This window comes from Pogona vitticeps, chromosome 5, assembly GCF_051106095.1.
Source record: "Pogona vitticeps strain Pit_001003342236 chromosome 5, PviZW2.1, whole genome shotgun sequence".
In the NCBI taxonomy this organism is placed as follows: Eukaryota; Metazoa; Chordata; class Lepidosauria; order Squamata; family Agamidae; genus Pogona; species Pogona vitticeps.
This window is the reverse complement of record NC_135787.1, coordinates 12,195,817-12,213,066: the sequence shown is the minus strand read 5'-3', so window position 1 is coordinate 12,213,066 and position 17,250 is coordinate 12,195,817. Positions and strand designations below refer to the sequence as shown.

General features: G+C 37.4%; 1 protein-coding gene across 10 annotated transcripts in view; it reads left to right on the top strand.

Moving 5' to 3' along the window:
• LIN54 (lin-54 DREAM MuvB core complex component) overlaps window positions 1-17,250 on the top strand; it is a 31,368-nt gene that overhangs the window by 5,594 nt on the left and 8,524 nt on the right. For 4 of the 10 annotated variants that reach the window (XM_078394511.1, XM_078394513.1, XM_078394514.1 and 1 more), the window contains exons 2-9: window positions 5,619-5,683; window positions 7,259-7,977; window positions 9,627-9,747; window positions 11,594-11,739; window positions 13,795-13,953; window positions 14,310-14,526; window positions 16,041-16,117; window positions 16,273-16,470. In XM_078394511.1, coding sequence (XP_078250637.1) covers window positions 7,294-7,977; window positions 9,627-9,747; window positions 11,594-11,739; window positions 13,795-13,953; window positions 14,310-14,526; window positions 16,041-16,117; window positions 16,273-16,470 — 1,602 coding nt within the window. In that variant the 5' untranslated portion in view covers window positions 5,619-5,683; window positions 7,259-7,293. Of the gene's footprint in view, window positions 1-3,523; window positions 3,543-5,615; window positions 5,684-7,258; window positions 7,978-9,626; window positions 9,748-11,593; window positions 11,740-13,794; window positions 13,954-14,309; window positions 14,527-16,040; window positions 16,118-16,272; window positions 16,471-17,250 lie in introns of those variants that run through there. The other 6 variants (XM_073002022.2, XM_073002023.2, XM_078394515.1 and 3 more) reach the window with 4 other exon arrangements.

The window sequence follows — 17,250 nt, the reverse complement described above, 5'->3', positions numbered from 1 at the left end:
ACCAAAGTGGCAGTGAAATGTAGGATCTGGGATATAGAATTTTAGGATCATGTGAGCCAGATGGGTACTAACAGTGTAGTTACATACAGTGCTTTTACAGTGTCTTCATGTTTTTCTAGCCTAATGTTCTCAAAGATAACATGAGCTTTTTTACCTTCACTAGATTGAATATGCTCCCTTCCATGCTTCTGGATGGGAAATTCCAAAATATCCCCCTTTTAGAGTGTTTATGTCCTTGCAAAAGCAACCAAATAGAAACCGTGACCCACATCCTTCTATGTTGCCCTTTCTATCAAGAACTGTGTAAGAAACTTATTCATCCTGTTATTCACAAATTTCCGGGGAGGCCCATTGAATTCTATGTGAAGCTACTTCTTTCGGACAGGTCATTACAGACCACAAATTGTGTTGCCAGATTCTGTAATGCTGCTATGCTCATCCACAGATGTATGATTGCCAGAGCTTGTAGTTCCGCAAACCATACATAGTGCTTTATTTATAAATGGTTTTATTATGTAAACTGTGTCTCTTTTTACTAATATATCTTTATAAGGTTTTATTGTATTATATTATATTATGTAAGACTGGGTTAACAACCATAAATAAATACTTCATAGAGGGCTTATGAGAACTGTAGTACAAAAATATCTGGAGGAGAAGGCTACCACTCACCTGTCTCTGCTATAAAACACAAGCTGAAACAACAGATTGCATAACTCTTGAGGTTTAATTTTGTGATATTGGGTAAAATGCAAAGAACTTCCAGATTCTTTATTTTAAAACAAGCAAAGCCTGTTTTTCAAACCACTGAAAAGCTAAAGTATATTTCTTTTGTGATTTTCACCAATATACTTGGATATGAAATTCAGAAAATCTAAACAATTGAAAACAAAGGGTTGGATACTGGCTTAATCCCATTGATTTCAGAGGGTCTGGCACAGAGAATGATTGTCCAATCCAAAGGCTGAAATCCTGTTCTGCAGTTAAACCATTTTAAAAACTGATTTGCTGTAAATTAAGCGATCTATCTGTTGCATAAGTGACTCATATGTTGCATACATAACATGTACAGACATGACAGTGATATATTTTCTAAATTAGTATGCAAGTCCTCAAAGCTAATGACCATTAATAGAAAGGACACTCATGTTCATTTAAAAAAAGTAGAACATTTATACTGGTGCAAAGTGTTATTTCTTGATGTTGTGCCACAACTAACTGGAAAAGATAATAATTTTTGAATTTGTTCCAAGGATAACTGTTCTGTGGAAATATTTGCTCAAAGCTGTGGTCTTCAGTGTCCTGAAATTATTGTTACTCTTGAAAAGCGCTAATTTTCATTTTGATATTTACTTGCCCATTGTTAATGTGGCAATGAATAATTGGAAACTTATTGGGTAGCATTATGGTAGGATCAATTATTAATCAAAATAGCTTACAGTGAAGCAGTATTTGCTGTGCCCTGTCTAAGAAGAATTCTTGTTGAATAAGTTGAAACTCAAGTCTACATTTATGTAGGGATTGTTTTCGTTCTGTGCTAATTGTAGCAATATGTTTATGTTGACCTAGACATTTATAAATCACGCTTTTGTACAGGATTTTCATATTGAACTTGAAGAGTCTTTTATGAGCACTAAGAGTCCACCAGCTGTTGTCTGTGGCAAAGCCCCATACCCACTAAAATCTAAGAGTACCAACTCTTCTCGATACAAAAGAATTTAAATAATTTTAGGAATTAGGTTGAAAAAATAATGTGTATATTTCTTTAGTTACTATTAGCACTGTTTTATAATCGAACAGTATAACCACCAGTTAGTCATCTGCTTATTGGTGGGTTTCTATTGTTTTATTAGATTTTTAAAGTTCTAAAAACCAAAAAAAAAAAAAATGCCAAAAGCCATTATTAAATTTAGTTTTCCAAATTACTACTTTTTAAAAAAATTCACTTTTTCCATAGCAAAGGATTGATAATTTTCTCATATTAATGCTACAAATCAGAGTGGATATGATTTAAATAAGAAAGATTGGATTGTTTGCTTATTTAAATAAAAATGATTTTAATATTTAAATCATGAGTGAAATCATGATTTAAATAAATATGATTTTGAAAAATCATTGATTTTTAACTACTCGCTGCTAATTATTTATCTTCTTCCTACTGCTTGTATATTTGATCGGTCAGAAAACATTTAACCAGCTGACTGATCTAATGTTATTGAACAAAAGAATTAGGAGAACAGTAAAAAAGAACCCAAACTTAAATCATAGAGTTATAGTTTATTATGATTACAAAATAGATCAGTTGCTTAGTGCAAAGGAAATTATAACAATAATTTATTATAACTTCCAGTAAAGTTAACTAGTGTTTTCATAATGATTCACTGAACAGTACTGTACTTTAAATTTTATCTTAAAGTTAGCCTGCTACAGTAGCAAAACATTTTTGTTTAAAAAGCCAAGTATGAGAGATACTTTGGAGAAAAAATAGTGCATAGCCTGATGAAGACTGGTATATTTTGAAAGCTAGCAATGGGGTGGTGGTGTTTCCAGTAAAGATATCACTTGCACTTGCGTTTGTGTTGTGCAAGGAACACACAACTTTATTTGTTTTTGGCTTCTGTTTTTTTCTGTACTGCGTGTCAAATATTTGCCTGTTCTCAACACTATCTGCAGACCATGTGGCTGCAAAAGCAGGGATTCACCGGGTCATTAGTATCTTGAGACAAATACCAGAAAGCTTAAAATGCTTAAAAACGGACTCTGGAGCAACTTCCTCTTTAATTTAGTTATTGAGCGATACAAACTGAGCTGTAAAGCAATTTTGTAATCAGTGAACAAACTCCTTAATAGTTCATTAATGTATTAGAATAGCTTTTTGTTAATCCTTTTAATTATGCATAGGGATTCTACATAAGTGGTCTTTCTGTGGCCTGTTCAGGTTCATACAGTTCATATATTGAGGAGCTGTGGTTCTGCTGTTGACACTAATGACATCCAACATTAGTGTTACATGTATTGAGAGGGTAGTTCCAAATGGTGAATGAAAGAAAACTGCTGATGGGAGTGAACAGAAGAGGCATGGTCCACAGTGTTGGTTCCCGCTGATAGGCACTAAATTGCAGGAAAATTTGCAACTGGCAATATTATTCTGTTTCTATAAATGTCCCTGACCCTATCGTATTGCTTGCTCTCAGCCAATAAGCGGATAATTTCCAAACAGTGTGCAAGGCACACTAAAGAGAATATGCTAAAGAATAACCTAAATTATAAAAGATTTGTAGGAGCCTGAAGCATTCTGCCTCTGATGAGTCTCGGCACTGGCCTCTTGTCAATCAGCCTCCACTGAGGCTCAGGTTATTTTGAAGGACATCTGCATTACATAGGGATTTGGCAGAGTGTCTTGATCTCATCAGAGGCTGTTTTTGTGTGTGTGTCTGTTCTAGGCATAGATCTTTGCAGTGAGCAGGTGTGCCAATATCAGGACACATTCAGAAATACATTGACTTCTTCAGAAGGCAGAAATTTTTATACACAACGTAAAAGTAAGTCTTTTTAGGTGTAAAAATAAATAATGCATCCAAGCTTAATTGAGAAGAAAGATGTGCTTGTGCGATCAGATGCTTGTGAATCTCTGGCCTAAGTTTGCAAACACCACCTGTCATTTTTTTTTTACTTAGCTAATTTTTTTGTTGCAGGTGGGTGTCTTAAATCAGAGTTCTTCTTCACTGTTGTAAAGTGACTTCACTTATAACACATTTCTTATATGGAGATGTTCCATGTAAGAGAGTTTCTTCCATGAAACGTCTCTCAGCCATCCATACTACTTGAACTTTGGGGGCGCAAAAAAAATTCATTAGCATATTTGCAAAACAATAAAAGGTAATACGCTATTAACCCCCCTCTCAACCCCTCCAGTATTTTTAGTAAACAATAGAACAAATGATGTTATCAGTTGTTTGCAAATTTGTTTTCTTAGTATGTTCTTAGAAGACAGGAGGGCCTGGCGTGCTCTGGTCCATGGGGTCACGAAGAGTCGGACACGACTAAACGACTAAACACAAACACAGTATGTTCTTATATGGTTCATAACACCCTCCTAGTAGTTTGAGTCTGTCATGATCTGTAACAACTAACGTTTATCTCTAAAAGAGTTAAATACCAGTTTGAAATGGATGATCATGACAGTTAAATCTAAATTCATCTGGGTATCAAGGTATAAATCATTTACTTGCTCCTGCTGGTTCACCAGGATTGTAGCTTCCAAGCGTGATCTATAGGGGATGGGAATAAATCAGTGTTTCCACTCATAGTGAAGTAAACAGAAAAAGGAGTCCAGGCAACATTAGATTGTCTTATTTCTTCAAGCTTTATTCATCCACACTGCTTCTATGTATAAAAATCCAGAAGTTACTGAAAACATGTAACTTTTTGAGAAATCAATAAGCTAAGCTATATACTGTAGATACATATACTGTAATTAAAAATATATGAAGAACAAATATATGCATATATGGGAGTTTTAGGCAAATACTTAAGTCAGACAAACATCTTTCAATTGTAAGCTTTTTCCTTTAAAAAGTTGCAAACAAGAACCTATATCTTTCTTCAGTCCAAAAATACAAGAGCTTATAGCTTTAAGAACACATCTTTTTAAAAATTAGTAAACATCTATAATAGTAGAAATACTAAGTTTCTTACATGCTCCCACAGTGATCTGCCAATTAAAATCTATGGAGGAAAATCCATGTTTTCTGTGTGTTACCTCTGTGTTCTCCTGTTTTATTTCCCCACCCTACCCCTGGGTTCTCAGCTCAGTTTGGCACAGTTCCATTGTGGCTGAACTGGCTTAGTTGACTCTTGGCTGGTAGGCAGCTTGCTTACACCAGTCCTTTTACAGGCATGGATGTTTATGTATCCTTATCAATTGTGTACATGTTTTCACTCCAGTTGCATAGTCTAATATTAGCAGTTTAAAGCAAAATCTCACCCCGTTTGCTGATAAGGAGAAACAATATCATTCTTTCTTATCTTCTTTTTCTCCTAACCTAGCATACTCAATACATTTTCTCACTGAGTCTGTTTTGGTAGCAAAGTCCATGAATTTTCTATGGGACTAACTACAGTTGCAGACCCAGTGGATTTTTACATAGGCTTCACTATTTTAGAAGAAAGCATGGGATTGTATGGGGGATCTTTAATTTACTTTGCAGCAACTTCTAATGGATAATCTGTACATTGCTACTTAAAAGGTTACTTTTTTCTTTTCCTTTTTTAATTTTCAAGGTTAGATCTCTTTGTCCTGAAGTAACCTCTACCAGCAGTTCAGACCTCCATGATATAATCACATTTCCAGGGTTACAATTCTTATAACCTTAATGATGTAATACTTTATAAAGACAAAATTCAGACTGTTACAGTTCCCCCTCCCACCTGGTCAGATTGTGAGGAAGCCTTGCTTGCAGGTTTTCTCTGTTGTTGTTCATTATTCTAATTTTGCCATCTTGACAGTAGCATTTGTTAATACAGTACACTAATTTATAAAGGGCATCATTCTGTGACTTTTGAAACTTCCTTTTTTTTTTTTTTTTTTTTTTTTTTTTTTTTTTTTGTCTCAGCAGACAGTGCTCTATGATGAAGCCTCTGGAGGTGGTCTGATGTGGAACAAGACTTAAAAGGGATTCAGGTAATGTTATAAGGTAGAATGGGTGATTTTTTTGTTTGTATTTCATATGGTCGCTAGTTCTGGGAGGTGGGAATGGAGCACCCTGGCACCTGTGGTGCCAAGTTTTCTATTCATGTCCTTCGGAATAAAAATACAAAGCTCCCATATCAACCCATATCACTTTGAAGGAATGTGGTCCTTAAATTTAAAAATGCTGTTCCACTCTGGCATAATGCCTTCAGCTGTTCAGACCACTTCTCAAGCATTGCTTAATTGTAATGTCTACAGCAACCCAATGAAGCAAATCATTATTCTTCATATTTCAGCGTGAGTGGTCTGAGGCCAAGAAAATGGCTTGCCCAAGAATATCTGCCAGGTTCATGGCAGATGGGAAATTTGACCCTTTCTGATTTGCAGTTCAGTTTCTTAACCATCACATTACACCAGCACTCGAAATAGTTAGTGAACATTCTTGTTATATGTAGTAGTGGCAATCTGAGATTTGGGGCCAAACTTTTAATTTCCATTGACACTGTGTAGATGGTAGTTTTACAGTCATTGTTATTATTTAGTTTATTTGCATATCAAAATTTTCACAACACTTTGCCCTTAACACAAAAACAGATGCATGTGCCATTTTCAAAGGGAGCCCTGACATATTTGAAGGGGCCACAGACTGGAAACACCTCTTTACACACCACCTTATAAGGTTCATTATGTGACTCATACAATCTTGATTTGGCCTATATTTCTTTCATATTGTGTTTATGGTTGAGGCAAAAGAAAAATTGAGAATGACTGATATACAATTAGGCATTAGACATTACAAGTCATGTAAAGCCTTTAAAAAAAAATTAAGACCAGCATATAACAACAGAAGATTCAACAATATTGACATTGTACATATATTACAGAGGGCATCTTCCATAGATCTGAGGGTCACACCCATCCCACCACGGGCCTTGGAGGGCCACTTTTGCATTGTGCAAAAGAATATATTTTTTCTTTCAAAAAGGCATTTCTGCTGAAAAGTGCCTTTAAGTGCTTTAGTGACCAAAATGTTTTTTAATTAAAAATTAAAGAAATTTTATGTGGAATGTGTATAAGACAAGAATGCTGCCCCCCCCAACATGGAAGAATTGTCTTCGCTTAGAGAGCATAAGGGGATTTTGTTAGACAAAAGTTTATTTTGGAAAATGCAAAATCTGTTTTAGCGGACTCAGAAATGCTAGGAAACACATTTGGATCCCTGGGTGGCAATATGCTACCCTCGAGTCATACCCTGCCCAGCTCTGATATGAACTTGTGTGTTCTTGTTGACCATTGCAACTTGTCAGTGGTGCAAAGTGAATAAATATTAATGCCTTTTAAAAATCCAGTTGAAGTAAATCACAATTTAAATGTTTTTTTTATTTAAATTGTTTTGAAAAGCTGATTTACATTTTTTAAATGATGATTTAAATCAGTTTGGTTTAAATCAAGTCCAACCTGCAGTGATGTAATCTCCCCCGCATTTCAGAGTGTCCTCTTCAGTAGTCATGATCTGTCTGTGGTTGTAGCACTGAAAAACTGTATTTCCTTTGAATATCACTGCAGTGTCTCATCTTGAGCCTGCCACTTACATTTGCAACATGGAGGTGGTGTCCGCGGAGGTGAATAGCCTGCTTCCCGAAGAGATCATGGACACAGGGATAAAGCTGGAGGAGGATGAGAACATTGAGGCTGTAATTGTGGGTGACTCCATTCCTATGGAAACGGAACTGGAAGGAATGGCAAATGTAAGCTCAGTTGGTGATTCTACTATTGCTGCTCCATCCTCGATCACCACAGAGATTGTAACGGTGCCTAGCAATTGTGTGAGCCATCTCACGGGCAATGCTGCCATAACAAACACTGATACTGATGTGACTATACAACCTTCCTTTCAAAGCGGCCTCCAAAAACTGGGTGCTCAGGCTCCTGTCACTATATCAGCCAATCAGATCATTCTGAACAAGGCAACAGATCTGAAAATTAGTAAACAGACTTTACAACAGGAAGGACAAAAGCTCATTGTAACAACTCTAGGGAAGCCTGGACAGCCAATTGTTCTAGCATTGCCCCACAACCAGCTATCACAGTCTCAGAAGGCAACATCACAGGTGCAAACAAGTGACTCCAAGGTTTCAGCACAGCAATTCAAGGTGGTAACTATTGGAGGAAGGGCAGAGGTGAAACCTGTCATTGGTGTGTCAGCCTTGACTCCAGGGAGCCAATTGGTAAATACTACCACCCAATCTTCTGTATTGCAGACTCAGCAACTGAAAACAGTGCAGGTAAGGAGTTGTTCTACTAATTATACTTCTTGTGAAAAAAAATTGCTCTCTTATGGGATGGTTCCATTTGTTACAGTAATCGTTGTGGAACAAAGCTTGGCAGATAAGAGACCTAAGGGAATCAGTAAGCAAGATGTAAAGCAACATTGAATCATAGTAGAGATAAAAAGTTATTCTAAATAATAATTGTGGGTGTAACATACAGAAATGGATGTTTGAATGTAGACCTCATGCTGTGTTCAGCTGCCTAAGGGGCCGTTCCCTATGTTTCAGTGATGGCAGATGTACATCATGTGGAGATGGAAGTGGCAGCTTTTTTGCTTTGATATCATGATTATGGAATATTTCTTCCCCAAAGGGCTATTTAGTGTTGGTCTTATTGTGGCACCGAGTTAAGATGAGGCTATTTGTTCAAGATTTTGGCTCTTAGTGGTCGTAGCTCAATTTTGTTATCTTTCTTTGGGTTGTTAGTGCTGATTTTGATGGTGGTACTGGGTTGTGGATTCTGTTTACGATTCTGTATTGACTTTTATTCTTGATTGTACCTGCTCTGACATCTGTGGACATAGGATGAATGAGAAATAATAAATAAATGTGTTGCAGCAGAAAAGGAGTTAGAGGATACCTTCCAGGAACCACGAGAAAGTAAAAATCACTAATGATGAGTAGAAACAGGAATTGGCTCTTGTGGAACAGCCTCCAGACTTAATGTGGTATTGCAATGGAAAATGACATTGAGTTGTCTGTGTAAAGAGAAGGTGAGAATGAGTGAGAACTCTTGTCTGTACATGTGTATAAACACGTGCAGGAAGTGAAACTTCAATACAGTATTGATTCATGAAGATAGCCAGTCTTCAACCTCAGGGTTGTGGTTATGTTTGTTAATACAGAAATATAGAGGTAGTTTTGTGTTGTTGTTTTTAAGACAAAAACAGAGTAAACTGTTTCTCTGAAATTAGTGACTGCTGCTTCAAACCAGTAGGAAGACTTAAATTCTGGCTCTCCTGTTTAGCTTTCTGTTCATATCACAGCAAATATTTGTGTGAATTAAAATGACACTCTGTGTCCAAAGCCCAAAAAACAGTTATAAGGTGCACTACAACTCTAACAGTTATAGTGCACCGTATAACATATATTCAGCTTCATCACCAGGTAGCTTTTGTTGATTGAGGTGAACACTCCAGTGTCATTTTGATTCCTTTATCTTTGCCTGTCTTTGATTCGCACAGTCACAGCCCATATAGATTATACTGTTTGAATTCAGAGTCCAAGTACCTTGGGCCAGGGATGTCTCTCTTGCTTAGATTATCTTGTAAAGTACTATGTGCATTTGGTAACTGCTAGGAAGCAAGGCTCTAGTCAGGCCAACGGCAGTGCCGATATTCTCCACCAGCCAGTTCCTTTCCCTGCACGAAAGGTGAAAGGTACTGTGTGACCCAAGAGGCTGTTAAGTTCTCTCATTTCTGATTTTATAGGCTCTTCAGTTAGAGGTGGATTTAGCACCCTCGCCATCCCTTTGCAGTTGTCTGGAAAACATCCACCTTTCCAGACTGAAGAAGCTAGTTTTCACTGGTGTAAAGAGCACGTTAAGCAGGAATAATGTCTGAATGAATGGAGTGGGTATTGGATTTCTCTTCTTTGTTTTTCAGATTGCTAAGAAAACCAGGACACCAACTTCAGCCCCAGTGATCACAAAGTTGATCTTCACAAAGCCAATCAATAGCAAAGCAGTCACAGGGCAGACAACTCAAGTCTCACCAGTCATTGCAGGTTTTTTTTTTAATATATAAAATATATGTATGTACGTATGTATGTATGTACAGTATATGTATATTTGTGCCTTTTTCATTGTGCTCTTTTATTTCAAGTAAGTGAATTAACTGAGTCACATGTTACCTGGGATGCAATGGGCTGGATGTTCATGGGGGCTTTTGCTAATTGTCTCTCCATCCCGAAGATGGAGAATATCTGTCACTATTTTCCAAGCCACCATAAATATATGTTCCTGAACCCAGGGGATCTTGCAGAGTAGCATTAAATGTAGGAAGGGATAATTGAAAATTCAGTTCCTATATGCTCCCAGAATGCTTTTTGAGTATGCACAGGGCTCTATGAAATCTCAATGACTGTTGTGCCCATGGCAAATGGAAAGCACGTTAAGAGTTTGGAGTCTTAAGGAGCTTACAGATCACTTGGATCATTAATTTTAACATTTGTTTGAACTAAACAGCAACATTGTGTTATCATTTCCTCAGATGTTCAGAAGCTCTTTTCTGTAGATGCAGGCAGCCAGTGTGCATGTGGTACATATGACAAGCTTGCCTGCTTTATAAATGTGTGCCAGAAGGCAGGAATACAGCCAACAGTGGCTGGCTCTGAAGTGTTGTCTGGCTGCTATTGCTCTATCCCAGTTACTGACTAGCTATCAAGACATTAGCTCTCCCCCTAAGTGTTTCTGCAAAACTTGATTGTACTTAAAATAAAAGTCAAGAGATGATTCAAGGTGTTCTAGTTTCTAGGTTATTGAAATGATTCTATTGTTCCTATGATGCAAAAGCATTCATAAACTAAAATATAAAGTGGATATATTTTTTGGGGGGGATGTTACCTTACTTATTCTGTTCGATTTAGACAGGAGAAAATATTTGTCCTTCACTATAAAAACAAGAATAGTTGCAAATATGCACTTCCTGCCAGAATAGACATGCACACAATCAAAATTCGAGATACATTACATTTATCCATTAACATAACATCCTCAAGCATATATAGGAAGGAGGTTATCCGTTCTGCAAGTCCTATCCCTTCTAATGGTGGATAGAGACAACTGGATTTCACCTTGTATCTTTATGATGTGAGAGTGGTATGCAGTCTCATCTCTTTTCACCATAGTGCTTTTTACATTCCTAAGTCCTGGATAGTAGTAAAAATGTTATCATCATTTTTATAGCATGATGAAAACTCTTGCTGTCAAGATGTAAGCAAACAAAATGATTAGTAAATTCAGCTTGATTAAAGAAAAATCCAGTGAATTTTGAATATTTTGAGGCTCCCAAAGGCTTATTCAGGGCGAAAGAGAGACCTGTGGAGCCTTGGAACCTGAAAGGGGGTGGGACAGGAAGTTTTCAATTAATTTAAATTAAATATTCTCATAACCGGTTGATATCACCTGGCTTGTATGGTTATGCTAAGTTATGCTAAAAAGATTCTGATCAATGTATTTCAAAGATGATGTGTGTCTTATGATTTGTGCTATTAAATTGACATCTTGCTAACACAGTTAGGAGAGGAATGGCCAGGCTTTTTAACTGGAAGTTTTAACTTTCAGTTGGATGATGGCTTACTAGACTGCCAACCTTTTCTTGTCCTTATTTTTTTTTAATTCATTTTATCTTTGAATTCTTCCATTTGTTGTAAGAATTAAGTTTAAAAAATCAAAGACATGTCTGTTCAGTTACTTGAGAAAAAGGTTGATATTAAGGCAGTAACTCTTGTGCGTGATGGCACTGAACAAGTGAATTGGCAAGGTGCTTAACATAGGTGGTTTCTCGCCTAGACTGGAAAGACAGTATCAACTATAATCATAAAGATGTCTCCATGCTTTTGTTTTCTTTAGGTAGGGTTGTTTCTCAGACTACTCCAGGAACACCTCCAAAGACTGTAACTATCTCAGAAAGTGGAGTTACTGCAACTTCTTTGAATTCTTCCATACAGCAGGCACCAAACAAGATAGCCATCTCTCCATTGAAATCGCCTAATAAGGTACATAGTCCAGATAACTTACTTCTGTATAATTTCTGTATCATAGTGCTAATCTCATTGTCGCAACTAGTGGATATATTCATCTTAAATGAATTTCTAATTTGTTTTTTAAAAAATCCTTTACCATCTATTTTTCTATTTATATTACTTTTAATGAAACTGGAATTGTCAGAATATCAACACCCTCTGGCTGGACAAAATTTTCTCAAAATGAGTAGTTGTGCTTCGTACCACAGACAGCTCCTGTTTGCTAAGATACTGTAAAATGATACAGGTATACAAACATTAATTGGGATTGATAATGTTTTTTTAAAGCAGACATTAAATAAATAGTGAGAGCTGCTCTTATTCATATTGTACTTGCTGTGGTCATATTCAACATTATGAATTTTATATATCTTTTAATTTTATGTTTTAGGCAGTCCTGTACAATCGCATGATGGCATATACTCTCCATCCTTATTTTTCCTGTGAATATAACTATGTGTTAAGTTTTATAATAATACTACTCGTGTCAAAAGGTCCAGGATATTCTCCAGAGCATTGCTGTTGCTACCGCATGAAAGGGAAAATGGGTCTCAGTTTTTATCTGTCATAAGCAGCTACTCTAGTCAGCTGTGCCAAGAAATATTTCCCTCTGAGAAAAGTTGGTCCCATTCCCTTCATTTACACTTGCTGATTCCACAGGAATCATGAAAAATAAATCCTTTTGCATGTTGCTGTGACTTACTACATCACCAGTATGGAAACCAGGGCAAAAGACAGTGCTTGTGTTTATTGTTTGCATTTGCAATAAAATAAAAATTGCCAGTCTGGTCACTTGCAAACAATTCTTAGTTGTCAGCACCTGCTAGAGTTGACATGAGCAGGTATCACAGAGATTATACTCATTGGACTGGTTACAGGGAAACTTAATTAGCCTTGATTGGGTTACACTCCCTTTGAAGGATCAGGTCTGCAGCTTGGATCTGGCACTCTCTATGAAGGCTCAAATACTGCCCACGGCCAAGAATGCCCCTTATCAAGTCCCGTTGATTTCCCAGTTGTGCTCCTACCTGGATACAAAATGCCTAGCAATAATGGTTCATGCATCAGTAGTCTCAAAAATAGACTACTGTAATGCTCTTATTGAAAATAATACAGAAACTTCAGCAAGCCTGAAATATGGCAGTCAGACTGATTTCTAGAATTAGTAAATTCAATAATGTATCCTCAGTTTTGCCCTGTCTTTATGGCTCCCTGTCATTTTCCATGCTCAATTCAAGGTCCTGGTTATGACCTATACAGCCCTTAAAGACCTGTCAGAATGTCTCTCTCAGAAATCACCCACTTCTTTTAGTCCATGTTGCTAAAAGTGGCCACACCAAGAAAAGCCATAAAAGGCAATGATAAAGAATTGGGCCTTCTTTGTGGTAGCTCCATTTTTTTTAAATAAGTTACCATCTGAGATACACAAGGCTTCTTCCCTTCCTATGTTCAACAAACTGATGAAAACAAAATTCAAATCTGCCCTCAACAACTGATTCTCCTGCATGCTTTTAATTTAAATGTTAATTTTAAGACCTGCATTGTCAGATCGCCAATTGTTGAATGTATTTTGTTATGTGGGTTTTGTGGAGCCAAAATTTAACCTATAAAACACCCAGAGTATTGGTTTCACTAATGGGGCGGTATATAAATCAAATAAATAAATAAATATGCTATTAATTTTCTAAATAAATGAAGTATGGCAGGTATGTGTTCTCCACATGAGGCCGCTGGTGTACCAACGTAGCAATGCAATTAGGTAATTTTAGACCCTGGACTTAATGGTATCTGGACTTCAGATCTCTCCTTTCTAAGTGGTATTGTACTACAGTACTTGACTTCAAAATGTGGCAGGGCAGCCTTGCTGTGTTGGGGACCTCAACCACTTCCCTGCATCCTGCCCTGACAGCACCACTATATCAACAGCATGAAAAGCCTTTGCCTCTTTCGTGTTTACATCATGCACATGTTGTCCTTGTAGTTGCCTACTAAAAATAATTTAACTTGAGATGTTTGATTTTTGTTAAGCAGTTAACAGTGGTGTCGGTTGCCTCCCAGTCTCCAAGCTCCCCACAGAAAACAGTGGGCGTTCCTCTCAATGTAGCCTTAGGACAGCAGATTCTCACAGTGCAGCATTCAACACCATCTTCTCCAGGAAAGGCTGTTGCTAACAATACTACTGCTCAGGTATGTTCAGTGGGCCTCCCTCTCTTATTACATGTTATTATATGTTGTTGACTGGTCTACATCTATACAAATTTTGCTTTGTTCTGCTGAGTTCAAAAGAATCATGACTGGGGAAAAAAACTCTTAAAGCAACCCTAGAAACAAACAGTAGTCTATTATATCCAACAGATAGATCCCAGCCTAATAATAATACAACACTAAGCGCGTTTTCATGTGTTCCTTTATCTGTACTTTAATCTGAAACGTATGAAGGGGGATAATGCTAGCCCTCATTAGAAACACTGATTTGTTAGCCAGCTCTGAAAAAGAGGTTGATATATCAACACCATAGAAGTAATTTTATTGTTGTTTTGCAGGCTGTGAAATCTGCAGTACAAACCCTCACTGTAGGCGGAGTAAGCACATCTCAGTTTAAGACCATAATTCCCTTGGCAACAGCACCTAATGTTCAGCAAATTCAGGTACCTGGAAGCAAATTCCATTATATTCGTCTCGTCACTGCTACAACTGCCAACAGCTCATCCCAGCCAGCTGTGCAGAATCCCAGCACCAGCACAGCATCCCTCCAGCAAGGTTAGTAGTTGAATGTTTTCATGCTAATTTGAAATGTTAATAACAATATAAAGAAAATAAGGTAAGGATTTGCTGATGTTCCATATTTAGTACAGTAAATCTGCAAACTGAATGCCTGCCCTTGCACTGGGAAAATTTTCTATATTTCCTATTAGTTCTTTCTCAGTCTCACCCCTGCATTCAGCGTTTTGTGGCCAATGAGCACATTCCATTTATGTTGAGTAGGTTTTTTTTTCCTGAAGACATTTCAAACTTCTGTGCACCTTGGGATGATCATAGTCTACTGAAAATTCCCTCTTGTACCTAACAGGCTATGTAAGCAAAAACATTCATGTCAGAAACAGCACAACAAAGTGAGACCTGCAAGAAAATTTTATAGTGTGAAATGCTTTTCTTCCAGATTCTTTACACTCTTTTGGTTTTGATGCCTATAACAATGTGAAAGCAACATTTTTTCCTCTCAACAATCAATCAGCAATTAAATACTGCATATTAATTTGTCACTGGACTGTTTTGATTTATTTGCGTAAGGATCAATATAAGTATCTAATCAGGGCTTGAAAAATGCACTCGTCCACTCGTCTGTGATGAAAAATGCTGCTCGACAAGTCACAGCTCCCTCTCTGCCTGCCTCCTTCCCCTCCGCCTCTCTCTCTCTCTCTGCTCCCAATTTCAACCGAACAACGACACATCCTGGGGTTGGAGGGAGCTGTGGCTCCTTAAAAGGCCAGGCGCTTTTGCTTTCAGTTTTATTTTTGCTGGAAACATTCAAAAGAAAGCCATTCAAAATACAAGCTTCATAACTCTACAGGTATACAGGTTATAAAGCAACCCAGGTCTGAGGGTATAAATCAGTGATTCTCAGTCCCAATAAATTGCAAAGCTATAGTCCAGTCATGCTGAGTGGTGAAATTTTTGACTGACTGGTGAGACATTCTAAAAATTTTCAAGCCCTGTATACTGTATAATAATATGGTTGCATCTTAAAGTTTTGTGTTTTTCTGAAAGATAACATGTTGCCTAGAGTAATTGTGTTAGTAGATGATTTTAAAGTGCATGAAATAAATATTAGGACAATAAACAAAAAACTTCAGATTTCTCTGCTTGGCTAATACCTTATTCCCATGTGGATCTATTATCTTTTTGGCTCTGTAAGTGGCAGCACTCTGCAAAGTAAATGAATTTGAAACTTATCTAATGCTGTATAAATGTATCAAAATATTTAAATTTATTCATATGTCATGTAATTACATAAATGAGAACTGTGCTTTGATTTTGTTACTCTGTTATGAGGTTCAGATTGGTAGTTGTGTTTGGCCAAGAGACCACCTTTTATTGGAAGTTTTTGATCTTTTAAAAGTAGCAATATTTACAGGTATAGTGAACAGTGTTGCTTCTCTCTACTTTTCTGAACTGATGGCACAAAGAGGACACACTTTCTCATTGGACTTGGTAAAAGTCAAGGTGGGCCTTGTTATATCCATGTTGTATCTGATATGATTTCTTTTGAACAGCAAAGCCAATGGTGGTGAACGCAACCCCTGTGCGAATGTCAGTCCCAATCGTCCCAGCAGCACAGACTGTCAAACAAGTGAGTTCTTCTTACCCCCAATTAATATGAATCCCTAGCTTTCAACAGATGCCTTCCGTTAATTGCACTCTCCAAAGAATTCTCAGGAATCCCTGCAGAATTCCACAGATCTTCTGTGCAGCAAGAGATCCTCATGAAAATGTCTTTCCTTACAGGTAGCGCCCAAACCAATTAACACAACGCCACAGATGGTCACAACAAGCCAGCCTCAGCAAAGACTTATAATGCCTGCCACTCCACTGCCACAAATCCAGCCAAACCTCACCAACCTTCCTGCGGGTACTGTGTTGGCCCCAGCCCCTGGTACAGGGAATGTTGGATACGCCGTTCTTCCAGCTCAATATGTCACACAGGTAAAGCATTGGTCTGCAGATGAACATGGCTGAAATAATTAATGAGGAAGGAGTGCCTGTGTTGCTCAGAGTAAATCCCATGAGAAACTGAAGGATTTCAGAATAGAAGAGGGTGCTCTTTCTGGAGAAATGGGATTCAGATGCAGGATTTTAGATCTGGAAAAAACAATTGGATTGAAACAGGATCCACAGGGGTTAGAAAACCAAGTTCAACTGACAAAACTAATTACAGATCTCAACTTAGCCATTTCTTTGTACCTCATGCCCACAGAGGTCCTTGGAATGCTGGGGGCAGGGAGGTGGTATTGCAAAAGGGAGATTGAGGAAAGGCAAGTGAGACCCCAGACATCTTTTCCGAAGATTTCCCTACTTCTCCAAAGTAAGCAAACCATAAAAATTGAGCAAATGGCAGCTGCCTTCCTAACTTCTGCAGTTCTTACAGAAGTTTAGCATTGTGTGATATCTGCAGCTAAAGAGAAGAAGAAAAGCAAAACAAAACAAAACAAAACAAAAAACTGGTTGATTTGTTTTCTCAGAAGCCATGCAAAACATATTAATTATTTTGTAAAGATAAAGATAAGATCATACTGGTAGAAACACAGTGTAGAAAAGCCAAACACTGAAAAGAAAAAGTCATGAAGATATAAACTAATTTTTACTTATAGTTTCCCCATCACTTTGAAGTTACATTTTTGGCAGTCTCTTTTTTAGTCCCTAGCTTTTAGTCACTGGATACCCAGTGTGGTGTAGTAGAGTGATGGACTAGGACTCAGGAGAGCT